Source organism: Urocampus carinirostris, chromosome 19 (assembly GCF_059441175.1).
Source record: "Urocampus carinirostris isolate Australia breed hairy pipefish chromosome 19, RoL_Ucar_1.0, whole genome shotgun sequence".
Taxonomy (NCBI): domain Eukaryota; kingdom Metazoa; phylum Chordata; class Actinopteri; order Syngnathiformes; family Syngnathidae; genus Urocampus; species Urocampus carinirostris.
In genome coordinates, this window is record NC_142367.1 from 7401358 (window position 1) to 7423826 (window position 22469).

At 42.5% G+C, this 22469-nt stretch overlaps 1 protein-coding gene across 5 annotated transcripts; it reads left to right on the forward strand.

Annotated features, from left to right (window-relative positions):
* Positions 1-2499: 2499 nt before the first annotated feature.
* Positions 2500-21880, forward strand: chac2 (ChaC, cation transport regulator homolog 2 (E. coli)). 5 transcript variants are annotated; one of them, XM_088323988.1, is made up of 4 exons: positions 2500-2563; positions 12319-12458; positions 13855-13890; positions 21408-21880. In XM_088323988.1, the coding sequence occupies exons 1-4, from the start codon at positions 2509-2511 to the stop codon at positions 21813-21815; spliced, it is 639 nt and encodes a 212-aa protein (XP_088180114.1). In that variant the 5' UTR covers positions 2500-2508; the 3' UTR covers positions 21816-21880. The 5 variants fall into 5 exon arrangements, with proteins under 5 accessions (XP_088180114.1, XP_088180113.1, XP_088180116.1 ...); XM_088323987.1 differs by having other exon boundaries at positions 2507-2563; positions 12316-12458; XM_088323990.1 differs by lacking the exon at positions 2500-2563 and adding an exon at positions 11746-11775.
* The last annotated feature ends 589 nt before the right edge of the window (positions 21881-22469 follow it).

Genomic DNA, 22469 nt, shown 5'->3' on the forward strand with positions numbered 1-22469 from the left:
CACCATGGAAAGCACAGGCAGCCAATGAAACAAAAGAATAGCAGCAAAACATTAAAATCTACCACCACTTTTGCTGGCCTGTGAACTGTGCTACTTAAGCAATTTTTACAGTTCTTCTTACGTTCTTCTCAGGATAATATTCTTTGCCAGATGGAGCCATTTCTAACAAAGGTTTATACAATTCCTATTCAAAGTTGGTCTTGACTTCTATTTACTGTTTTTGTGCGGCATCACAATCATACCAGGTAGTAGACTCTCTGCAATACTGTTTGGGTCCCACAGAGTCAGTTTTATGTTATTAGGGTTTTACACTAATTTTGTTGGAAGTTCAAATAAAAGAGGAATGTGTAAGGCCTTGTTTTGTGACTTTGCTGTTTATTTCTAAGTCATTATTGAAATTGTTTCATTGTGGCGACACGCACGGATGAAGCGGCTCTTGGTTCTCCCATTCAGTTGTCTTTGGACTCTATCTACGGCATTACACCACTATACCCAACAGAAGCTTGTGGATATCGGTTACCGACATCGATACAACATCACCGGCGAATTCTAGAGACCACCCGGTGCTCTGTGGATTGTTATCAAGTCCGGGAAGCGATGGATGCGGCATCGAGAGAGTAATCGAAAGCTACTGCTGTGGGTTTGTAACAACTCTTAACAACTGCAAGCAGAATTGGACCTGTATCTCACCGGGGGCAGGAGCTGGCCTTTGTCTCCTCAAAAGGCTGAGACTCCATGCGGCTCAACCTGAAAGCAGAAGGTCGGTGTCGACTGGTCCGCCATTCTTCTCAACAAACACTTCCAGCAAGAGACTTTTGGGTTCCCGTGAGGTAAAGAAAGAAAATATTTAATATCGGAAATGCTGTGAAAATAAGTCCAGATCATTTAAATAAAATGAGTGTTTTAAAAAGGTTTATGGATCAATGATTTCTGTCATGATTACCGATTCAGAGCACCTGCGACTGCTTAATTGGCAACAACAGCCTGGACAGCTGATTGGCTGATGCACTCTTTTTAAACCCCCGGCTTCCAAGATCGTTATGCGAACTGTTGCCACCAGCTCAGTAAGCCCTTATGTCCAACTCTGTTCCTGCCCTGCTTTTCTCTGCCTGATCTTCGCTGCCAACCTGTTTCCGGACCTGACTTTGCCCCGTCCTGCCTGCCTGTTACCCGATCTGTTTTGCCCCGTTACCTGCCTGTCTCCTGTTGCCGACCTCTTTTCCGAACTTGACACCACCTTTGCTCACCAGCCCCGGCCAGCTACTTGTAATTCTTGCCTGTCTTCGATCCTCCTCGCTAGACACAGAAGTGCCACTTCCGCATCGCCCGTTTCTCTTGTCCGTCAGCCATCGGATCGTTTAAGCAAGCCCTGCTCTCCCTCTTTATTAATAAAAGCTGAGAAAACGAGGGCTATTGGGTCCTGTGTCCGTTTCTGGTCCGTGACAGATTTCATTATTGCTGCTGAACTTCTTTCCCGGTTCACATTTTCTAAGATTGCAAGGGCTTGTGTCCACAATGTCCTTTTATTTTTTTGTGTGATTCAATACTCAGGGTCGGTTCTAAACACGTTAAGCACCTCGGAACCAAAGTTGGTCATGCTTTTGTCTCTCCAGATGAAACGGGACACAAGAAAGCGGCCATGCCACTCGGGTCAAAAGCAGGGCCCGACAGCTTTCACTGGTTTACCCCTGCCGCATCATAGAGGTGCCCTCCCCACCCCGTAGAACGCATCCAAACATCCCACTATCCTTTTACAACACCTCTCCACTCATTCCTATCACCAACAAAAGTTCTTGCTTCAACTACATTTAGACCTCTTTCCTCCAGTGCATTCATAACACCATCCATCCACGTCAATCGCAGCCTTCCTCATGGTCTCCTTCCATTTATTTCGGCTCTGTAGATCCTCTCCATGAGTTCAAACCAACCGAGTACTTTCATCCACAAGCTTGCTCAGTTCCGCTACTACTCCAGTTCTGTCTCTCATTTTCATTTATCAATTTATCTAATATTGTCACTCCTAACATACTCCCCAAACACTTCATCTCAAAAACATTTAATTTCCTTCTCAAATCTGCGTTCAGGCTACGAGTCTCTACACCATACAACGCAGTCGGCACAATCACACTCTCATACAGTCTCCTCTTAACATCCATACTCATACTCTTGTTGCTCATCACTCTCCTCAGAGCACCCAAAACCTTGCTTCCTTGATTCACTCTGTGCAATACCTCGCACTCCATTCCACCAACTGCAGCCACATCACAACCCAAGTACCTAAAGCTTTCAACTTCTTCCAGCACCTGTCCATGTGGCGCAACAAGGGTTGCTGACTAGTTCAAATGTTATATTTTGGGATTTTGCTGTCGTTTTGTAAAGCAGAAAAAGTGAAGTACCAGTATATCACCACTAGATGACATAGTCTCACAGGTCAGAGAAGGGTGTTTTGGGGCAAGTCTCACGGGAACTCACGTGATTTAATGAGACGTGTTCAACAAATCACTCTTAATGTCAACAAGTAAATGGTGTCGTGACAGACTGACATTTACCATCTATTTTGTAGGTGAGATGTTTATACTGGTAACACACTTACAGTGGGAATGATAATATGTGAAAATATGTTTGTGTAACGGGTGTAATAATAACTTTTATTTTATTGAAATTCCTGCTAAAATATGTGTATAGTTTTTGGTAAATGTCCTGCAATGCTGAGTCCAACAGTGCCATCTGCTGGTATGGGGTGGGGTTTGGTTTTGGCTTCTAACATGTGACCAGGAGGCGGGGTTTTGTCAGTTTAACCAGAGTACTACAAAGGTAAGACATATCTTTTGGTGCTCCACAAAATAAGTTAATTTTAAACTTTATAACCCCAGCTGACAAATCTCTCACCATGCATAGTAATGTGATTGATATTGTCAAGCTGTTTAGGTTTATTTTCGTTTTGTTTCTGTTTTACTAAATCTTAATTCCCCTTGTAGAGATCAAAGAGATCAGACCCAGCAGAAAAAGCTAATGTTGTGACTCATCCATTTGCAGGTAAATTGTACCCATTTTTATACTCATTATTGTTTTTATTCCTATTTTTCATATACATTAAAAAAAGGGATGATGTTGGTTAAAATTCAGAGTAAAGAAAAACATGTTGAATTCATTGTAAACGTTAAAAATCCACTATACGATCTCTTGCTAAAAGTATCTTGTTAAAATGCAAAGATTTATACATGTATTGTGATATTCTAAAATGTATTTTCTGTAAAGTGAAAAGAAAGCTCTTTGATATGCTTTGTTGTCAGTTTAACCAGAGTACTACAAAGAGATCAAAGAGATCAGACCCAGCAGAAAAAGCTAATGTTGTGACTCATCCATTTGCAGAAACTGTAATAATAAAAACCTCATCATCCAGTCCAGCGTGAATGTGGATCTTTGGTGGGACACGTACACCGCGGTTACATTGGTGCCGTGACCCGTGACTTCTATCAAACTCTCCGAACCGAGGACTGTCCTACCTGCCACATTGTTTCATGATGCCATCAGCTCACAGTATTTAAAATTGCTATACAGTGACGTGTTACGCAGGCTCCTGATTTATTTTGTGATTTTGACTCATTTACATATTTGAAACATGTTTAATCAGAGCACGAGTGACATTTCTGAGGGTGTAGCTGATCAGATGACAAATGTTATTCAGGAGATAGGACATACATTGGCTGATAGCATTTTCTCACGTATACAGTCACACAATACAGTAGCTCCTAGCGCTGCTGCCACACAAGATGTAGCAAACACATTGAGTAAGCCAGGTTATGTGTCAGATGTAACACAGGTTCAGGTGGTTACACAGAGAAAGGTTAAAGAACCACCATCATTTAATGGGGATGGCTCAGACTCAATAAAATTACATGAGTGGGAAGATCTAATGAAGACATTTATTAAGAAGAGTAATGTGAGACTTGAAGAGCAAGCAGAGGAAATCCAAATGCATTTGAGAGGAAAAGCTAAAGATGTAGTTAGGTTTGGCATTAGAAACAGTAATATAGACGTCTATACCCGCCCTGACATGATTTATAGTCTCCTCAGGAAACACTTTAGCTGTACCAAGTACTCTGCTGTCCCTTTAGCTGACTTTTATTCAACTTTGCCCAAACACCAGGAGGACCCCTATGACTACTGGCTGAGACTAAACAGAGCAGCTGACCTTGCCTCTGAGTGCTTGAGTGAGCAGGGCAAAACATTTGACAACCCTGAAATAGAGGTCACTCGCATGTTTATTAGGAACTGCCCATGCAAGGAACTGGCACTCACTTACAGATCAAAAACCATCGAAAAGTGGTCAGCATGTGAGGTACTAGAGGTGCTGAATGAATACCACGCTGAGAAGAGCTACAAAGCAGATTCCCTACAACAACCTGCGAATAGAGCGGAAATTGCCGTACACAAAGCTGAGGTGAACCATGGTCCAACCCTCATGCACGAGCCACCTCAGACTTCGAGCCCACAGTATGTCTCTCTAATGGACGTTATTAGTATGTTGGAGAAGGTTCTGATACGTGTTACCTCAAACCAGTTTCAAGGGAGAAGGCGAGCTCCAACCAGGCGACCTGGAGACAGAATTAATGGTTTCACTGACAAGCCATGTATCATTTGCAAAGAAGTCGAACACAGTGCTCTCTCTCATTGCCGAGACAAAAACCTTTGCTTTCACTGCCATGCCCCAGGGCATTCTCGACGTGATTGTCCAGTGACGAAAGTTGTCCCACTGCCTCAGGGAAACTAACTGATCTGCGCTTAGGGGAGAACAGTGCAGATCAACTGAGTATACCTCCCACCACTAATGTGATGCCTGACATGCAAGATAATAAATCAATTTATGAGTTGTATAGCAACAAGATACCTCCATCGAAGAAGCTGATCTTTCAGGGGTTTCAGAGAATAGCGGAGACTGACGAACTGTTTTACACACCTGTACTTGTGCAAGAAGGCCCCACTTTCAGAGCGCTATTGGACAGCGGGTCGATGGCTTGTACAGTAAGTGAGGACACAGCTAAGTACCTCCTGCAGCAATTCCCTGATATGATGAGTTACACGGCCGATGATTATGTCATTGTAGGCTGCGGTGGACACCAAGTTTCTCCCAGAGATATGTACGACATTCACGTCACAGTTTATGGGTGCCAAATGATAATACCAGTAATGGTGGTGCCAGGCCAGACAGAACAGATGATCCTTGGCAGCAATGCCATCAAATATATTTTGACTCAATTGAAAAGTACTGATGGCTATTGGAGATTAGTTTCCACTCCTGACAACGGTCTGTCCGATAACCACAGTCAATTCCTGTCAATGCTTTCCAACACAGAGAGATGGAGAGGTGATTGCATTCCAGACAAGGTAGGGACAGTAAAGATCAAGAGTTGCGTGACGCTGAATCCACGGACCGAGTACGTTATTTGGGGCAAGTTACCTGAGTTGGCCGGGGCATCAGCGGGCAGCACAGTGGTCGTTGAGCCAACTCAATCTAAGGCTGCGCCCAGACAAGTCCTTGTCGGACGAGTTGTTACTCCACTCTGGGGAGATGGATGGGTGCCTGTTAAAGTCTTTAATCCCACGGACAGAGTTGTGGTGCTGAGAAGAAACAGGAAAATTGCAGATGTGTCTCCTTGTATCGCAGCGGAAGACCTGCCCAATGCAGAGGAGGTCAAGTGCAACGTGCAGAGTGTACAGAGCAAAGAGGTCCGACCCAGGTCAGAAGAGGACATGATGCGTGCATTGGAAGCTCTGGGACTGCAAGACATTGACCTGAAGTCATGTGAGGTTTCGCTGCAGTGTAAAGACAAGCTCCTTCATATCATCGAACAATTCGAGTCAATCTTTTCTCGCCATAAGATGGACTGTGGAGAGGCCAAAGAGTTTGTACATCGTATCCACCTTGTTGATGATAAGCCGTTCCGTCTACCCTACAGACGTATACCACCAAGTCAGTATGAAAAACTGAGGACGACTCTGAACGAGATGGAAGAGAAAGGAATTATTCAGAAGTCGACTAGCGACTATGCATCTGCGCTTGTTCTCATATGGAAGCGGAATGGAGAACTAAGGGTATGTACTGATTTCAGAAGGCTTAATGCAAGAACCATAAAGGATGCCTACCCACTACCGCATCAAGCTGATGCTTTGGCCGCACTTGGGGGAAATGCCTTTTTCTCCACAATGGATCTGACGTCAGGCTACTACAATGTCCCCTTGCACCCTGACGACAAAAAGTACACGGCATTCTCCTCACCATTCGGCCTTCACGAGTACAACCGGCTCCCTCAGGGACTTTGCAACAGCCCAGCAACATTTATGAGGATGATGATGTCAATATTTGGTGATCAGAATTTCATGAGCCTATTATGTTACCTCGACGATCTGATGGTGTTTGCCCCCACAGAGGAAGTTGCACTCCAACGCCTGCAGATGGTGTTTACTCGCCTTAAGGAACACAACCTCAAGCTCGCACCCAAAAAGTGTTTTTTCCTCAGACGGACTGTGAAATTTCTCGGGCATGTCATCAGTGAGGATGGAATTCGGACTGACCCCGAGAAAGTGAGAGCGATAAATGACGTACAAGTCGCTGATCTAATGGAGTCGGATGGCAAGACGCCATGCCCTAGTAAAATCAGATCTTTTCTAGGCATGGTGATGTATTTCCAAAGCTTCATTGAAGCATGTTCTGCGAAGGCAAAACCTCTGTTCAGGCTCACATCTGAATCTGGTGACAAGCATAAGCGCAAGAGAGCCCGCAAGAAAGGTCAAGTGAAGCTGACGCCTGCAGATTGGTCCGATGCATGCCAGAACGCCTTTGAAACACTGAAGCACGACCTCGTGACAGGTGTCACTCTGGCCCACCCAGATTTTGATGCGCCGTTTATTCTGGCTGTCGACGCATCCTTTGATGGGATTGGAGCAGTCCTGTCACAGCTGCCACCTGGTGGAAAAGTAGCCAGACCAGTCGCCTTTGCAAGTAAGACGCTCTCTCGCTCCCAGCTCAACTACCCTGCACACAGGCTCGAATTTCTTGCCTTGAAATGGGCGGTATGTGATAAATTCAGCCATTGGTTGAAAGGAAGACACTTTACCACGTGGACCGACAATAACCCACTGACATACATTTTGACCAAACCAAGACTTGATGCGTGTGAACAGCGGTGGGTAGCGAAGCTAGCTGCATACAATTTTGACCTGAAGTACATTCCCGGCCCAAAGAACATCGTAGCCGACGCTCTGAGCCGTGAGCCATTTGTACGGTCATGTGTGAGTCATCGCCTTGTTACCGAGCCCTATACTTCGCTCTTGGACCAAGTCAACGGGGTGAACAACAGTACTGTGCAAGAGGTGTTCAGAGTATCCAACAATTGTCACGCTGTTGTAGACGAGAGTGCTGGGACATCAGACGAGTCAGTAAAAAGGGCAATTCCATCAGGCTCCAATGGTTCTGTGACATCAGAAGAAGTTGCTGCTGTCTTCAGTGCTCAGTCCACTGGTGGCGTGGGTCAAGTGATGGGAACAGATGCTAACTTCAATCTTCTGCAGAAGGGAGATCAGTCAACGGCACTCCCACAGAGTCAGCTTGTTGGTTTACAAGAACAGGACAACACAATAAGCAGAACCATGTACTTTGTGCATAGACACAAGAGACCTACCAGGCGTGAGAGAGCTGTCGAGTCGCCTAGTGTGATGAAACTACTGAAGCATTGGAGCAGACTCACCATACAGAATGGCATGCTCTACAAAATAAGGAAAGATCCTCACATGGCCAAGAAAATCTTCCAGTTTGTGGTGCCTGATTCATTGAAACAGAAAGTCCTTCAAGGTTTACATGACTCAGCAGGTCACCAAGGCCAGAACCGTACTTTGTCTCTGGTGAGGCAACGATTCTTCTGGAATGGCATGGAACGTGATGTTGTGAATTATGTTAAATCCTGTCAACGCTGTGTAGTAGGGAAAACACCGGAACCACACAACCGTGCACCACTCAAGAACATAGTCACCTCTGAGCCTATGGAGTTGGTCTGTATAGACTTTTGGACTGCTGAACAAGAGAACAAGTCTGTAGATGTCCTGGTCGTAACTGATCATTTCTCCAAGATGGCGCACGCCTTCCCTTGCAGAAATCAAACCGCCAAACAAGTTGCTCGCCGTCTGTGGCAGGATTTCTTCCTTGTCTATGGTTTCCCACGGCGTATCCACTCTGATCAGGGAGCTAATTTTGAGAGCAAACTGATCAAAGAGCTTCTAGAGATGGCAGGGGTGCAGAAATCCCATACCACTCCGTACCACCCCATGGGAAATGGTATCGCAGAACGATTCAACCGAACATTGGGAGATATGATCAGAACCCTTCCCCCTCAGCCCAAAGCAAAGTGGCCACAAATGCTGCAGCAGCTCACATTCTGCTATAACTGCACAGAGCATGAGACAACAGGGTTTGCACCGTTTTACCTAGTGTTTGGTAGGATCCCTCGTCTCCCTGTCGATGTCATGTTTCAACATGCTAATACCAATGATGCTGTTGTCAGCTACTCTGACTTTGTACGCCATCTGAAGAAAGATCTACATGAAGCTGCTCAAATTGTACAGAGGAATACTCTCAGAGAACAGACTCGTCATGCCAAGCTGTACAACCGTAGGGCCAAAGGATCACCTCTCGTCGTGGGAGACCGGGTGTTGATCGCCAACAGAGGTGTCCCGGGGAAACGCAAAGTTGCAGATAAGTGGGAGTCAACCCCGTATGAAGTCATATCAGTCAAGCCTGATCTCAATGTCTACAGAGTCAAGGATTGTCTGACGGGCAAAGAGAAGGTAGTTCACAGGAATTTGCTGCTCTCTGTTAGCTTCTTGCCCTGTGAGGATGATCTGGCCAGCGAATCTGAACACTCAGAGTCTGACGCTGCTATGCATGGAAGTGATGTATGCCCTGATTTACCTGACGCGGTTGAAGACAGTGATGTCCGTACAGTAAACTGGGTGATACAGGCAGGTGAAGAGCAAGTTCATTCAGAGGTAGAGGATAACTCACTAGACAGCAGATCTGATGCCCAGTCCGACTCTCGCAGTGTTGATACATCCAGTCGAGGAAGTCAGCACATCCCCGAACAAGATGTTGACCATACTTCAAGTGACAATACGGAAAGCCCATCACAGTGCTCTGAAAACATGATCCCTTTGGGTATGGGTCTCCCAGACGAGACCCCATTGAACACTGACCATCTGGACGCAGACTCCCCTGATACTGACTGTTTAGACTTGACTGCCCCAGACCTTCAAGCTCAGGTTATTGGTGCTCAACCTAACCGTTATGGTCTTAGGGTCCGCCAGTCCATCAGGCCTCCTAGTCGTCTTATTTGTCAGATGAATGACCATGTGGTAGGTGACAATCATCTGTCCGCAATATCTGCAAGTTCCTAGTTTAAGTTCAGTAGAGATGCACTTTCAGTTTGAGTAACAAAGCTTGAGTAAGAAACAAGAATTGTGCCTATGTGAGCACTTACAACTACAGGAACAATGTTTGATATTTCAGAGATGTAACAGGCATCTTTGAGTCTGTGCTTAGTTAGGAGTTTGCTCGCCTCCTTTCTTTTCACACTCCTTTTTGGGAGAGTTTTAGAACTGACATGCACTTCAGTTTGTTCCTTGTAATACTGTACCAGTTTTCGTGTCCTCTTTTTCATCAGTATTTGCCTTTTTGGCATGTGATTTTTTTTCTGTTTAGTGTAGCACTCCCATATTTAGCAGAATTTCAGGGGGGTGTATGTAACGGGTGTAATAATAACTTTTATTTTATTGAAATTCCTGCTAAAATATGTGTATAGTTTTTGGTAAATGTCCTGCAATGCTGAGTCCAACAGTGCCATCTGCTGGTATGGGGTGGGGTTTGGTTTTGGCTTCTAACATGTGACCAGGAGGCGGGGTTTTGTCAGTTTAACCAGAGTACTACAAAGGTAAGACATATCTTTTGGTGCTCCACAAAATAAGTTAATTTTAAACTTTATAACCCCAGCTGACAAATCTCTCACCATGCATAGTAATGTGATTGATATTGTCAAGCTGTTTAGGTTTATTTTCGTTTTGTTTCTGTTTTACTAAATCTTAATTCCCCTTGTAGAGATCAAAGAGATCAGACCCAGCAGAAAAAGCTAATGTTGTGACTCATCCATTTGCAGGTAAATTGTACCCATTTTTATACTCATTATTGTTTTTATTCCTATTTTTCATATACATTAAAAAAAGGGATGATGTTGGTTAAAATTCAGAGTAAAGAAAAACATGTTGAATTCATTGTAAACGTTAAAAATCCACTATACGATCTCTTGCTAAAAGTATCTTGTTAAAATGCAAAGATTTATACATGTATTGTGATATTCTAAAATGTATTTTCTGTAAAGTGAAAAGAAAGCTCTTTGATATGCTTTGTTGTCAGTTTAACCAGAGTACTACAAAGAGATCAAAGAGATCAGACCCAGCAGAAAAAGCTAATGTTGTGACTCATCCATTTGCAGAAACTGTAATAATAAAAACCTCATCATCCAGTCCAGCGTGAATGTGGATCTTTGGTGGGACACGTACACCGCGGTTACATTTGTAAATGTTGTTTGTGATGCCTGTAAAGTTTACAAAAAGTGAAATAGTACGAGTGAGTCCTCCGTTAGCATAAGCAACAGAGTGAGGTATGCTACGTTATATTATATGTTAAACGGGAACTCACCTGATTTAATGAGACTTGTTCAATAAATCACTCTTAATGTCAACAAGTAAATGGTGTCGTGTTAGACTGACATTTACCATCTATTTTGCAGATTGGGTAAACAAACAACAAAACCAAAAGAAAAAAAAAGAAAAATATATAAAACAAATGTGTAACGCCAGCTGGAGCTAGACCATCCATCTGTGTCCTGTTACACATACTCATACTCTTTTTGCTCATCACTCTCCCCAGAGCACCCAAAACCTTGCTTGCTTGATTCACTCTGCAATACCTCGCACTCCATTCCACCAACTGCAGCCACATCACAACCCAAGTACCTAAAGCTTTCAACTTCTTCCAGCACCTGTCCCATCTCATCTCATCTCATTAGCTGCACCGCTTATCCTTAGTAGGGTCGCGGGGGTGCTGGAGCCCATCCCAGCAATCATCGGGCAGTGGGCAGGGGACACCCTGAACTGGTTGCCAGCCAATTGCAGGGCACACAGGGACAGACAACTCGCTCGCTCATTCACACCTAGGGGCAATTTGGACCGGCCAATCCACCTGAAATGCACGTCTTTGGAATGTGGGAGGAAACCGGAAAATTGGAACTTTAATACTCATCGTTGCCGTTTCCAGGAAAAACAAGACTGCATACATGGCAACCTTTCGACATTCGATCCGGTAGATTTTTTTGCCTACTCATTAAACACAATCCATCTCTATAATATTGAAAAAACTAACAAGAACTAGTGCTTGCTTAAAACCGGAAATGGCAATCTTTTACCAAAACAAAATATTTAGTCCTATCAAGAATCAAAACAGACAAACATGGTGGCGAACTTAGTGTGGATTCCGCAGTGTAAAATAAAATATAATTGTAATGATAGTTCACGTATTTTTGGCTAGTGTTTATAAATATTTTCTTTTTCACTGAATGAAAGTTATTTTGTAACAGGCACTTAACCATAAGCACAGGAGCTTAAAAGATCTTTTGGAAATCCGGAAAAGGAAAATCAGTGACCCCTAGTGTCCATAAGCTAATACAAACAGTTGCGTGAGCTGCACTGACGCTTATCTCAAGTATAAATTCGATTTTAGCAAATGAAATACCTTTCCCTTAACATTGGCCACGTTTTGAAAATTAATGGGTCAATACACGCCACAAATCACATGATAATATAAACTTTTTGTGCTTTTCATCTCAAGCGTTGGCTTGTTCAAGGCAAGTGCTATTAGAACTAGCTTGCACTCGATTTTATTTAACGACGGAGCAGAATTCAAAATAAAATGTAAGGTTGTTCAGAGGCGCGGTAAACGTATTTCGTATGGATTCATCTCTTATTATTTAAATAATTCTTAATATTTGACACGATTTAAAGATTTTAAAGGCGTTTAAAAACAAACACCGATTTTATTCAATATCCTGTGATTTAAGTTTGAAATGCAAACAAGAAATGGTTGCGCCACACAGATAACTCATGACGTATTCGATACGCAGTTCATAATGTCCGGAATAATACCGTTGTTTTTTGAGACATCCTTGATCCCCAAATTAAGTCGTTTTTTTACTGATTACATTGTATTTCAAGAAGGATCCATGTGGGTATTTGGCTACGGATCGCTCATTTGGAAGGTGGACTTTCCTTACGAGGAGAAACGCATCGGTTACATTAAAGGTTTCAGTCGTCGCTTCTGGCAAGGGAGCACTGACCACCGCGGAGTTCCGGGGAAAGTGAGTGACGTCACGCCCGCCATAATCCATTTACTGTAGTTTACTTTTCATATCATAAACAAGACACAAATATTTCATCGATGTAACCGTTTATCCCTTTAGAATTTCAATATTATTATCATTTCAAATAGTATATGCCGTATGGCAATTAAGTAAGGGATTTTTTTAAATTCTTCAACTCTAGTAGTATTTTGATAGCATTCTTGTGGTATTTCTGCAGTAATAATTCTCTATAGTATTTTTGTACTAAAGTATTTGGATTTTTTGTAGAATTTCTCCAGGAGTATTCTTCAGTATTCTTGTAGTATTTCTACATTATTATTTCTGTATTACTTTTGTACTACTTAGTTTTATTTCTGTCGTGTTGCAGCATTTCTGCTGTAGTATTTTTGTACTACAATATTTGTGGAGTATTTCTGCAGTAACATTTCGTAGTATTTCTGTAGTGGGGGTTTTGTAGTGTATCACCAGGTCGATTTTTTGTAGTAGTATTTTTCAAGAATTTCTATAGTATTTTTGTAGTACTATTTTAGAGTATTCTTGTAGTATTCCTGCAGTATTATTTCTGTATTACTTTTGTACTACTGTAGTTGTATTTCCGTCGTATTTTTTGTACCATTTCAGTAGTAGGATTCTTGCAGTATTTCTGCTGTAGTAGGGTTTTTGTAGTATATCTCCAGGTGTTTTATAGCAGGCTTTTTGTAGTATTTCTGTACAACTGTAGTTGAATTTTTGTTGTTTTTTTCTGTACTATTTCTGTCGTAGGATTTGTGTAGTATTTCTGCAGAAATATTCTGTAGTATTACTGCAGTAGTATTTTGTAGGATTTCGTACTACTGCAGTTGTATTTCGATAGTAGGTATTTTGCAGCATTTTTGCAGTAGTATTTTGTGCTATTTTCGTAGTAGGACTTTTGAAGTATTTCTGCAGCAGTAATTTTCTTTTGGTATTTCCTTAGTATTAAACTAAACATATGTTAAAACAATTATATGTGCTTTTTGGTTGGATCCCTTAACCACTAGTGTCATAGGGGCACCATTTCCTGTGGTGTGTACAGCCTAGTGGTGCCGATCCCTCTCCAGGCCAACATGTGTTTTCACCCGGTCTCGAACCAGGGACCTTTCGTGTGTCAGGCGAATGTGCTAACCCAAAACTTGACACAATGATTGTTGTTTTATTTTACATAGTTTTTCTTGCTGAGAGTAAATAAGATTCAGCATCATGTTTGTAAGGTTTATTTTTGCTTAATAAAGGAAATTGGAATCATAGTTAAGGGGAGCAATTGGTTTAGACAGGTATAATACAATAAGTATACAGTAAATTTGACTGGATTTGTGACTTTTATAACAATAGATTATTTTTACTGGTATGTAACACACACTTTATTTTCTTGCAGCCTGGCCGAGTGGTGACATTAGTTGATGATCCTGAGGTAAGGAAACCTTGTACTGTATTTATTTAAAACTATCAAGAAGGGAATAAATCACATACTTGTGTTTTAATTCCAAGAATGAGCTCTAATTTAGCTGTTAGGGTGGAGGAGGACCACAAAGTAAACACAGTACAGGTGTGGATCAGTGTTTTTCAACTTCTTTTGGAGCCATGGCACAAATGTATTCATTACAAAATTGGAGAGGTGGTTAGAATAGCCCAAAATTTTACTTCCGAATAATATGACTCAAGTAGAAGTGATAAGTAGTCATCCAAAGAATTACTGGAGCAAAAGTAAAAAAGTACTATTTGAGAAAACTGAGTAAGCACAGAGACGTCTTATTTCTTGAATATTTTGAGATCACCAAAGTCCATCAAATAAACAATATAATGTATTTGATTTAAAATAGATTAAAGTAATCGAGGTCATTTCAAGTACTCAGTAAAATAATAATAGTACAAATCAAAGAAATACACAAAGCACAAGGATCACATTTAAAGCCCCAGTCCCTTTTTTTTAAACAGGCTCTGCAGCCAAGATGTTGAAAGAGCCATATTGGACCAAAATATTTTTAGTCGGAAGCCGCAACAAAATTAAAAGCCTTAAAATGAACGCAACACATGCTGTGCGATCTAATATTAGCATATTATCAAAATGACCAGTGTCAGAACCAGAACAGGAGGAGGACCCAGATGTGTAGTGTACTGAGACAGTATTGAACGGATTTTAGCAATGTTGCGAAGATGGAAGAAGGCAGTTCTAGTAATTTGCTTTACATGCATCTCAAAGGATAGATCAGGGTCAAATATGACACCTAAATTTTTAACTGAGTCACTCTGTGTGATGTGACATTTGTCAATGTTCACAGCAGTTTTTGAGAATAAGTCCCGGCATTTAGAAGGACCAATGACTAACATTTCGGTCTTTTCAGAGTTAAGACGCAAGAAATTGAGTGACATCCACTCTTTTATCTCAGTGAGACAGGCCTCCAAATTTCCACAGTTTAGTGTGGAAGATTCCTCCAACGGAAGATATAGTTGAGTGTCGTCTGCGTAGCAGTGGAAGCTGATATTGTACTTGCGAATAATATCACCTAATGGAAGCATGTAAATGTTGAAAAGTAGGGGGCCGAGCACTGAACCCTGCGGAACACCGCAGGTAACATTAAAGGGCTCAGATGTCGTTTGACCATATTTAACACAGTGCGTCCTATCTGAGAGGTAAGATTTGAACCACGAGAGGACGGCTCCTGAGAGACCAATCCATTTTTCCAACCGTTCTAGTAGGATATTGTGGCGCACTGTGTCAAAAGCAGCACTAAGATCCAGCAGCAGCAAAAGTGATGAAGCGCCAGAATCCATTGACATTAGGAGATCATTTGTTACCTTGATCAGAGCTGTCTCAGTAGAGTGGTTAGCCCTGAATCCTGATTGCATGGATTAAAAAAGGTTATTCTCCGATATGAAAGCATTCAGCTGCTGTGCCACTACTCTTTCGAGTACTTTAGAGAGGAAAGGTAGGTTTGACACAGGTCTGTAGTTACTTAATATTTCTGGATCAAGGTTGGGTCGTTTCAGTGTGGGTTTAATAACGGCGGACTTAAAAGCTGCTGGAACTACACCTGAGGAGAGTGATGTATTTATAATATTTAGAACTGAAGGCCCAAGGACGCTAAAAAGACTTTTAATAAGTGAACCTGGGAGAGGGTCGAACTGGCAAGTTGTCGGTTTGGCCGCATTCACCACTTGTTTGAGATCATCAAGTGACAGTTCACTAAAACCGGCCATTTTCCCTGGGCAGCCACCCTGTCGTGCATCTGTAAATTTCAGTCCTTTAATACGTGTGGTACTAACAATATCTTTTGCAATTTCTTCCTGTATGCATTGAATCTTCTTAGTGAAGAAGACCATTAAGTCCTGAGCAGAGTGTGTCGAACTGTCTGCGATAGCCTGTTGCCTTGTAAGCGATGCTACAGTGTCAAAAAGGGCTTTGGGGTTGTTCTTTTGAGACGCAATCACCTTCGAAAGGTAGGCCGATTTTGCAGAGGCAAGGGCCGCTTTATACTTTAACAAGCTGTCACACCAGGTTTGATGGAAAACCTCAAGCTTGGTAGCGCGCCATTTTCTCTCCCATTTCCTGCATTCTTTTTTAAGGGTTCTAGTTTCATCAGTAAACCAAGGTGTGCGTCTTTTAGGACGTGATTTTAGTTTTATGGGCGCTATTGAATCCAGCACACTAGTCAGGGTGGTATTGAACTCATTCATGAGTGAGTCAATCGAGCCATTGTATTTAGGAAAGGACGCAACTGCTCCAGGAAGGAGTTCAAAGAGCTCAGAAACTGTGCCAGTGCTTATATTGCGTCCGCTAAATCCCTCAGCTTTATTAACTCTACATTTAGTTAGCACCTCAAATGTCACTAAATAATGATCAGAGATAACAGTAGTACACGGTAGAACCATAATGTTTGAGGTTAAAACTCCTCGAGTCAGAATCAAGTCTAGCGTGTTCCCATTTTTATGGGTTGGCAAGTCAACCAGTTGAGTAAAACCAAATGCATCAATTAGAGAACTAAACGCAATAGTAAGCGAACTGTGTGGGGAGTTCATATGAATGTTAAAGTCTCTCATAATTATAATTTTGTCTGCATAGGTTACTAGTTCAGACAAAAGTTCAGCAAATTCGTCTAAGAAAGTTGTGTATGGCCCAGGTGCACGATAGATAGTTATTACATCAATTGACAATTGAGGGGACCGCATCACAAGAGCCTCAAACGTTTTGTAATTATTAGAGGTACGTGTATTAAATTTGAGCGATTTTTCAGAGATTAGCGCAACACCACCACCCCTTTTCAGCGTGCGTGCTATATGACTACTCTCGTAGTCTGGGGGAGAGGCATAATTTAGCGCTAAGTGCTCATCCGGGCGTAACCACGTTTCACAAAGACCCATACAGTTAAGTTTATAATCACGAATAATGTTATCAACAAGTAAAGCTTTTGGAGCAAGCGATCTAATATTTAACAGACCAAATTTCAGCTTTGCTGAATCATTTGACTTAGCTGAACTCTTTGTAGTCTTTGTCGAGATCTTCAAAAGCTCCCGGCGTTGTGGCCGTTCGTGAGCGCTGAGTTTAAAGCGTCGGTTGTCCGGCGAGGAATGAATGGTGGAATTAGTTACATCCTCGCGTCCATCCTCGCGTCCATCTTGCTGCTTGGACTTCACACGCTTCACACATCTACCTGCACGGCAACCACGCTTCTGTTTCCTTTCTTTACGGCGCCGCCGCCGTCGTTTATTAAGAGGAATAGCTGTCCACAAGGATGCCGGGTCTCTTTGAAGTTCGCTCGGTATATCATAGGCGGTATAAAAAGTGCCCGAAAAATCGAAATTTAGACGCCCACCCAACCGAATAAGTTCGTCCCTACTGTAAGTGTTTTTGGCCACACATGTGTCCAAAAGTGAAAGCAAAAAAGACAAGAGAACGGCAATAAATAGAAGTAAGATATCAGACAGGAAAAGACAGACGATATCGATACCAGACGCTGGAGACTGGAGTCAGATATCAAACAGGACGAGATAGACGAGATCGATACCCAATACTGGAGACAGATATCAAACAGGACGAGATAGACGGGATCGATACCCTATAGTGGAGACTCGAGTCAGATATCAGACAGGACGAGACAGACGGGATAGATACTGAACTTGATTCACAAGCAGGATACCGGACAGAGTCAAAACACACGTCTTGCGGGTGCATAGGTTGCACTCGGTGCATAGTTGATGGACTGAAAAAAACAACTGTCAAACAAAACAGTTATTTAATATATTTAAAGCTCATGCAAAGTTTGTCTCACAAATTTGTGTAATAAACAGTCAATAGAACTCATTTTCTTAAGTACCGTATTTTCCGTACTATAAGGCGCACCTAAAAGCCTTTATTTTTTTCAAAAGCTGACCATGCGCCTTATAAGGCGCACTGTATTATATGTGTTTCAATATTAAGTCGCAAAGTCTTGCAACTAAAGCAAGCATCCGCTGACTAGATTTTCCCCAGAAGGCGAAGTCGTCCGGGGTGTATGCTGGGTTTTATGTACCGGCGTTTGATTTCCTAACCTAATCATCATTTGAATCAGTCACTATTGGCTAAAGTTATTCGGAGGTAAATGGGGCGGATCCTTTTTATCATTTACAGGCTCACATAGGCTAAAGGGGCGAAACAAAGCCTGAAATTGGCCGAAAAAGATGAATGTGAATCACACGTTGGGTTGCACTACGGCATAGAGAAAACATTTTTTTACTATTCTGTATTTGTAAATATTTTGCTCTCCTGGATTTACTACACTCACGGTTTTAAGAAGACCATGGTTGCGTATCATTATTGAACGTGATGGCTGCAAGAGAACTTAGTTGAGATATGCGGCTTTATATTTTCCCGGTATCTTGTTTTAAAACAATCTTGATGTTTCTGTGATGAGTCTATTTTTAAACTAAATCCAATTCAAAGTGTTTATTGTCATATGCACAGTAAAGAACCCCGTTTCCCTGCACAATAAAATTCTTACTTTGCTGTCCACACAGTTGCCAGCAAAAAATAAAATGCAAACCAAGAAATGTTTGTTTGGTGACATCGTACGGACACCGCATCCGCACGTGTCTACGACACGTATTTGCTTCTTTGCAAGCTTTGGGAATGTTAAGGGGGTAATAAGTTTGACTGAACTATCTGACTGTTTTGTCGACGTTCCCATTGTAGCGCCTTATAATCCGGTGCGCCTTATGTATGGAAAATATAGGACCAAAAACTATTTTTTGGGGGTGTGCCCTATAACCCGGTGCGCCTTATAGTGCGGAAAATACGGTACCTTAAGTTAGATGGCTTAGTGTGTGTGCGCGCGCAATCACATATTGATACCTTATATTCTCCAAAATGGACAATTTCAATCCAAAACACAAGTAAACATTTATTTAGTTTTAAACTAGCCATTTTCCACTGCAGTGTTGTGCAAAAGTAAATCCCACAAAAATTGCCACGGTTGTTAATTGGCCCCGCCTGTTTGGCGCCAGCTGCAATTTTGCAATTGCAATTTCGATGTGATTTTTAATTTGAAAGGAAAAGTACTAGTTTTCTTTTTTGTGAGAACTTAATTATAGCTACATGTGAACTTACCTCGCAATGAGGTCTTTACCGACAGAGTATACGACTTTATCAAAATACCTACTATAGATCCACAAATAAAAACACAGAAATGCAGTTGAATACATGGTCTCTATTATCATTATAAAAAATTTCAAACGAAATCGGAGAGCTTTTCCTTTAAGAGAAAGCAAGCGATTTGGAGAGCGGCCGGCTATCTGCAGACTTTCATCGGGTATCTTCAGGTTGAGCCAGGTCTTTGCGATGATTACAATACAAATGTAATGGTTTCCCTTCAGTTGTAGCTCTAGGTCACTTTTCTCATGGGGAATGGATTTGTTGTCAATGAAATACAGCCTCCGAAGGGGTGGCTTAAGAGAGTTGTTAGCCTAGCTGCAGCAGTAGGCCGGACCTGCACCCTCGTTATTGCTTTCCCTCCCGACTTTGCCCCAGCCGATTCCTATAAGTTATAAAAATACACTGAGCATCTGCTGGCGATCAGCATTTCTTTGTGCTCTTCTGACTTTCTTCAGAGACCAATTTGATCGATGAATTTCATTCAATGAAAACTGCTAAGTTGCTTTTTTTTCAGCTGGCCAATTGTGAGCACGCCCGCCCACGACGCGTGTTTGACAGCATACATTAACAGTCTCGCAAACTTTTCCCAGCCTTTTATTGGCTAATGTCGTTAAAACTTGCCTCTGATTGGTCGGTCCCGTTTAAACCCTTACTGTGACAATATTGATTGGCCAAACTCTCCATTAATCACAAACATGGAACTATAAATCCTTGAAATAGAACGCATTGTCACATTACGTTACATTATCGATATCAATACAATATCGATTAGATTTCAGTTGCCGTAATCGTGCAACCCTAATGTCAACATTCGAACATGTTTTCCGAAGGCGCCGGTTATACTAAGGAGCCTCGTTGTCACACAGGGCCTAGGTCACAGAACGATATTATCTCTTATTCTGCTGAAACCATAGCACAATGACGCCTCGTTTTGCGATCTAGAATGGGAGATAATTTTTTTCCACTCGTTTGGGGGAGGCGATAACTTTTGGGACAAATCTGCATTAAAGAGACCAGTGATGCATATCTGAGAAAAGTTGCGCAAGTCAGCTTCGCTTTGCGCTTCCGGCAAAGTAGTTTTATACTAAAATTGTGTTAGACTTCCGATTGACTTCCACTGTCCCCTTCCTGTATCTGTCCAGGTTCCATCTCCATCCCTCCCTCTCTCGATCTTATGATATTTGGTCACTCACTTCAGGGATCAATTATCTTCCTCACAGCTGAGGTCACATGTCTCGTTTTCTTTCCTATCAGGACTCCCATTCCTCACCATTTAAACAGTTTCCCCATGGCTCTCTGCTAGTTGGTTGCCTTCCTTGTCAAGCCATTTTTTTTTTGTCTCGGCCTTTTTTCTTAATCCAGGGTAACAAACTCTTGCGTCCCCTGCTGGATCACAAGTACCGCCTAACAAACTCTTTGACCGTCCCCTTCGTTGATTGAGTTAACTGGAACACTGACCACTTGCCTGCATCTTGGATCACAACTGTTGCCTCGCTACCCATCCTCCGTGGACCCAACCCTGTCCAAATAAAGAGCTATGTTACAACACTGAACTACCCTGACTGAGTCCCTGACTGGAGGATCTAACCAGATAAAAGCAGCAGATGTGGACAATGTGCTCAACGCCATCCAGGCACAGGCAAAAAGACTATTGGCACATTAACAAATGGTTGCTTCTCTCAACACCAATAATAAGAGGTGCGTTGAACGCCAGAACATGGTTTGGAGTACCCATTCAAGGAAGAATTTCTTCACGGTGTTCAAAGCAGATTTACCTCAATCAACTGAAGCCCATCTACCTTAACCTACATCCATGGTCACCAATCCCATCCAGCTTTCCCCCAAAAAGTTATCCGGAGACAAAGATCTTTATAGGGACAGGGTTCAATCCACAGGAACTGGGGTGGTGGCCCAAGATTAAGGCCGGGGGGGTTGTGGTCCAGTAAATTCAATCAGAGAAGCAGACAGTCAAAGAGTTTGTCAGGCGTGATCCAAAAGGGCAAGCAAGGGTTCAGTACTTTGGAATCAAAATGGCTGAGACCAGAGAGCTTTGGTTGTGACAAGGAGGGCAACAAACTACCACAGAGCCAAGGGGACTGAGTGTTCAAACAGTGACTAGGGAGAGTCATGATAGGAGGAAAATCAGGACAAGTGATAGCAGCAGTGAGGAGGTATATTGAACCCAGAAGTGAGGGACCAAATACAGTAAGTTCGAGAGACGTAGAAGGGAGAAAGAGAGAGGGGGAACCTACAGATAAACAGGAACCAGAGTGCACAAATGTGACATCCAATCATGTATTCAGGGTTGTGTGTGGGGCGTGGCCTACAAGCTACCGACCGGCCGTGAGCAGGAAGTGAAGCGTTACTTGGACTACCGGGAAAAGGGCGGCTACCGCGCGATGGACGTGGCCTTCCACCTGCGTCCTCCGCTAGCACCGCCCCCCAGCCACACCCTGCTTTACATCGGTTCGCAGGACAACCCTGACTACCTGGGTCCCGCCTCCTTGGAGGAGATTGCCAATCAGATTGTGGGCTCAACGGGGCCAAGCGGGCAGAACACGGAGTATCTGTTTGAGCTTGCCGACGCCGTCAGAAGCATCCTTCCCGAGGACAAAGATGCGCACCTGTTTGGTCTGGAGATGCTTGTACGGCAGAGACTAGAAGGCTCGCCAAAATACGAGAAACAATCAGAAGATGAAATATGTAGTTAATACTTTCTTGTGTGATGAATTTGACGTGTCGATGTAAATCCCATGAAGTATTTTAAATCGACATGCTTATTGCGATCATAGGTTGTGCAGTTTGTTATACAAATAATAAATAAAATTAAAAAACTTTTTTAAAGAGAATACTTGTAAGTTAAATCACTCATCTCAGAAACTAAGGTATTTGATCACAAGACTCGGATTTTCTGACTTTGTCGTGATCAGTGAGGTACATTTAAGGGAGGCATTGCCTCACTACAAGATTTGTATAATCAGTTCCGGATAAAAAAATTGGTGTGAAGCAAAAGTAATCCTCCAAAAAATTTGAAGGAAAATAGAGTCGTCACCCTAGTTTCAGAAGCCAAAGCACCATTCTTTTAACCAAAGTACACGTTAACTGAATGTGAACCAGTGACGTGCAGTCAAGAGAGGCAGGTGAGGCACAGCTTCACCTGTCATCATGGAAATACAAAACTAAAATGCATATTAAATGGTTGTTTTTTTCAGGGTTTAAAGTGGGGTGGGCTTAAAAAGTTGAAAATTTCTGCTTTAACTTTTATCATCAATATTCTGGCCACAAAGCACATTACGCTGAAGGGAAGAAAGCGGCGGGGTTGGACGCTTAGAGAGTGATGTCACGCACGTGGTCTTCTTATGTAG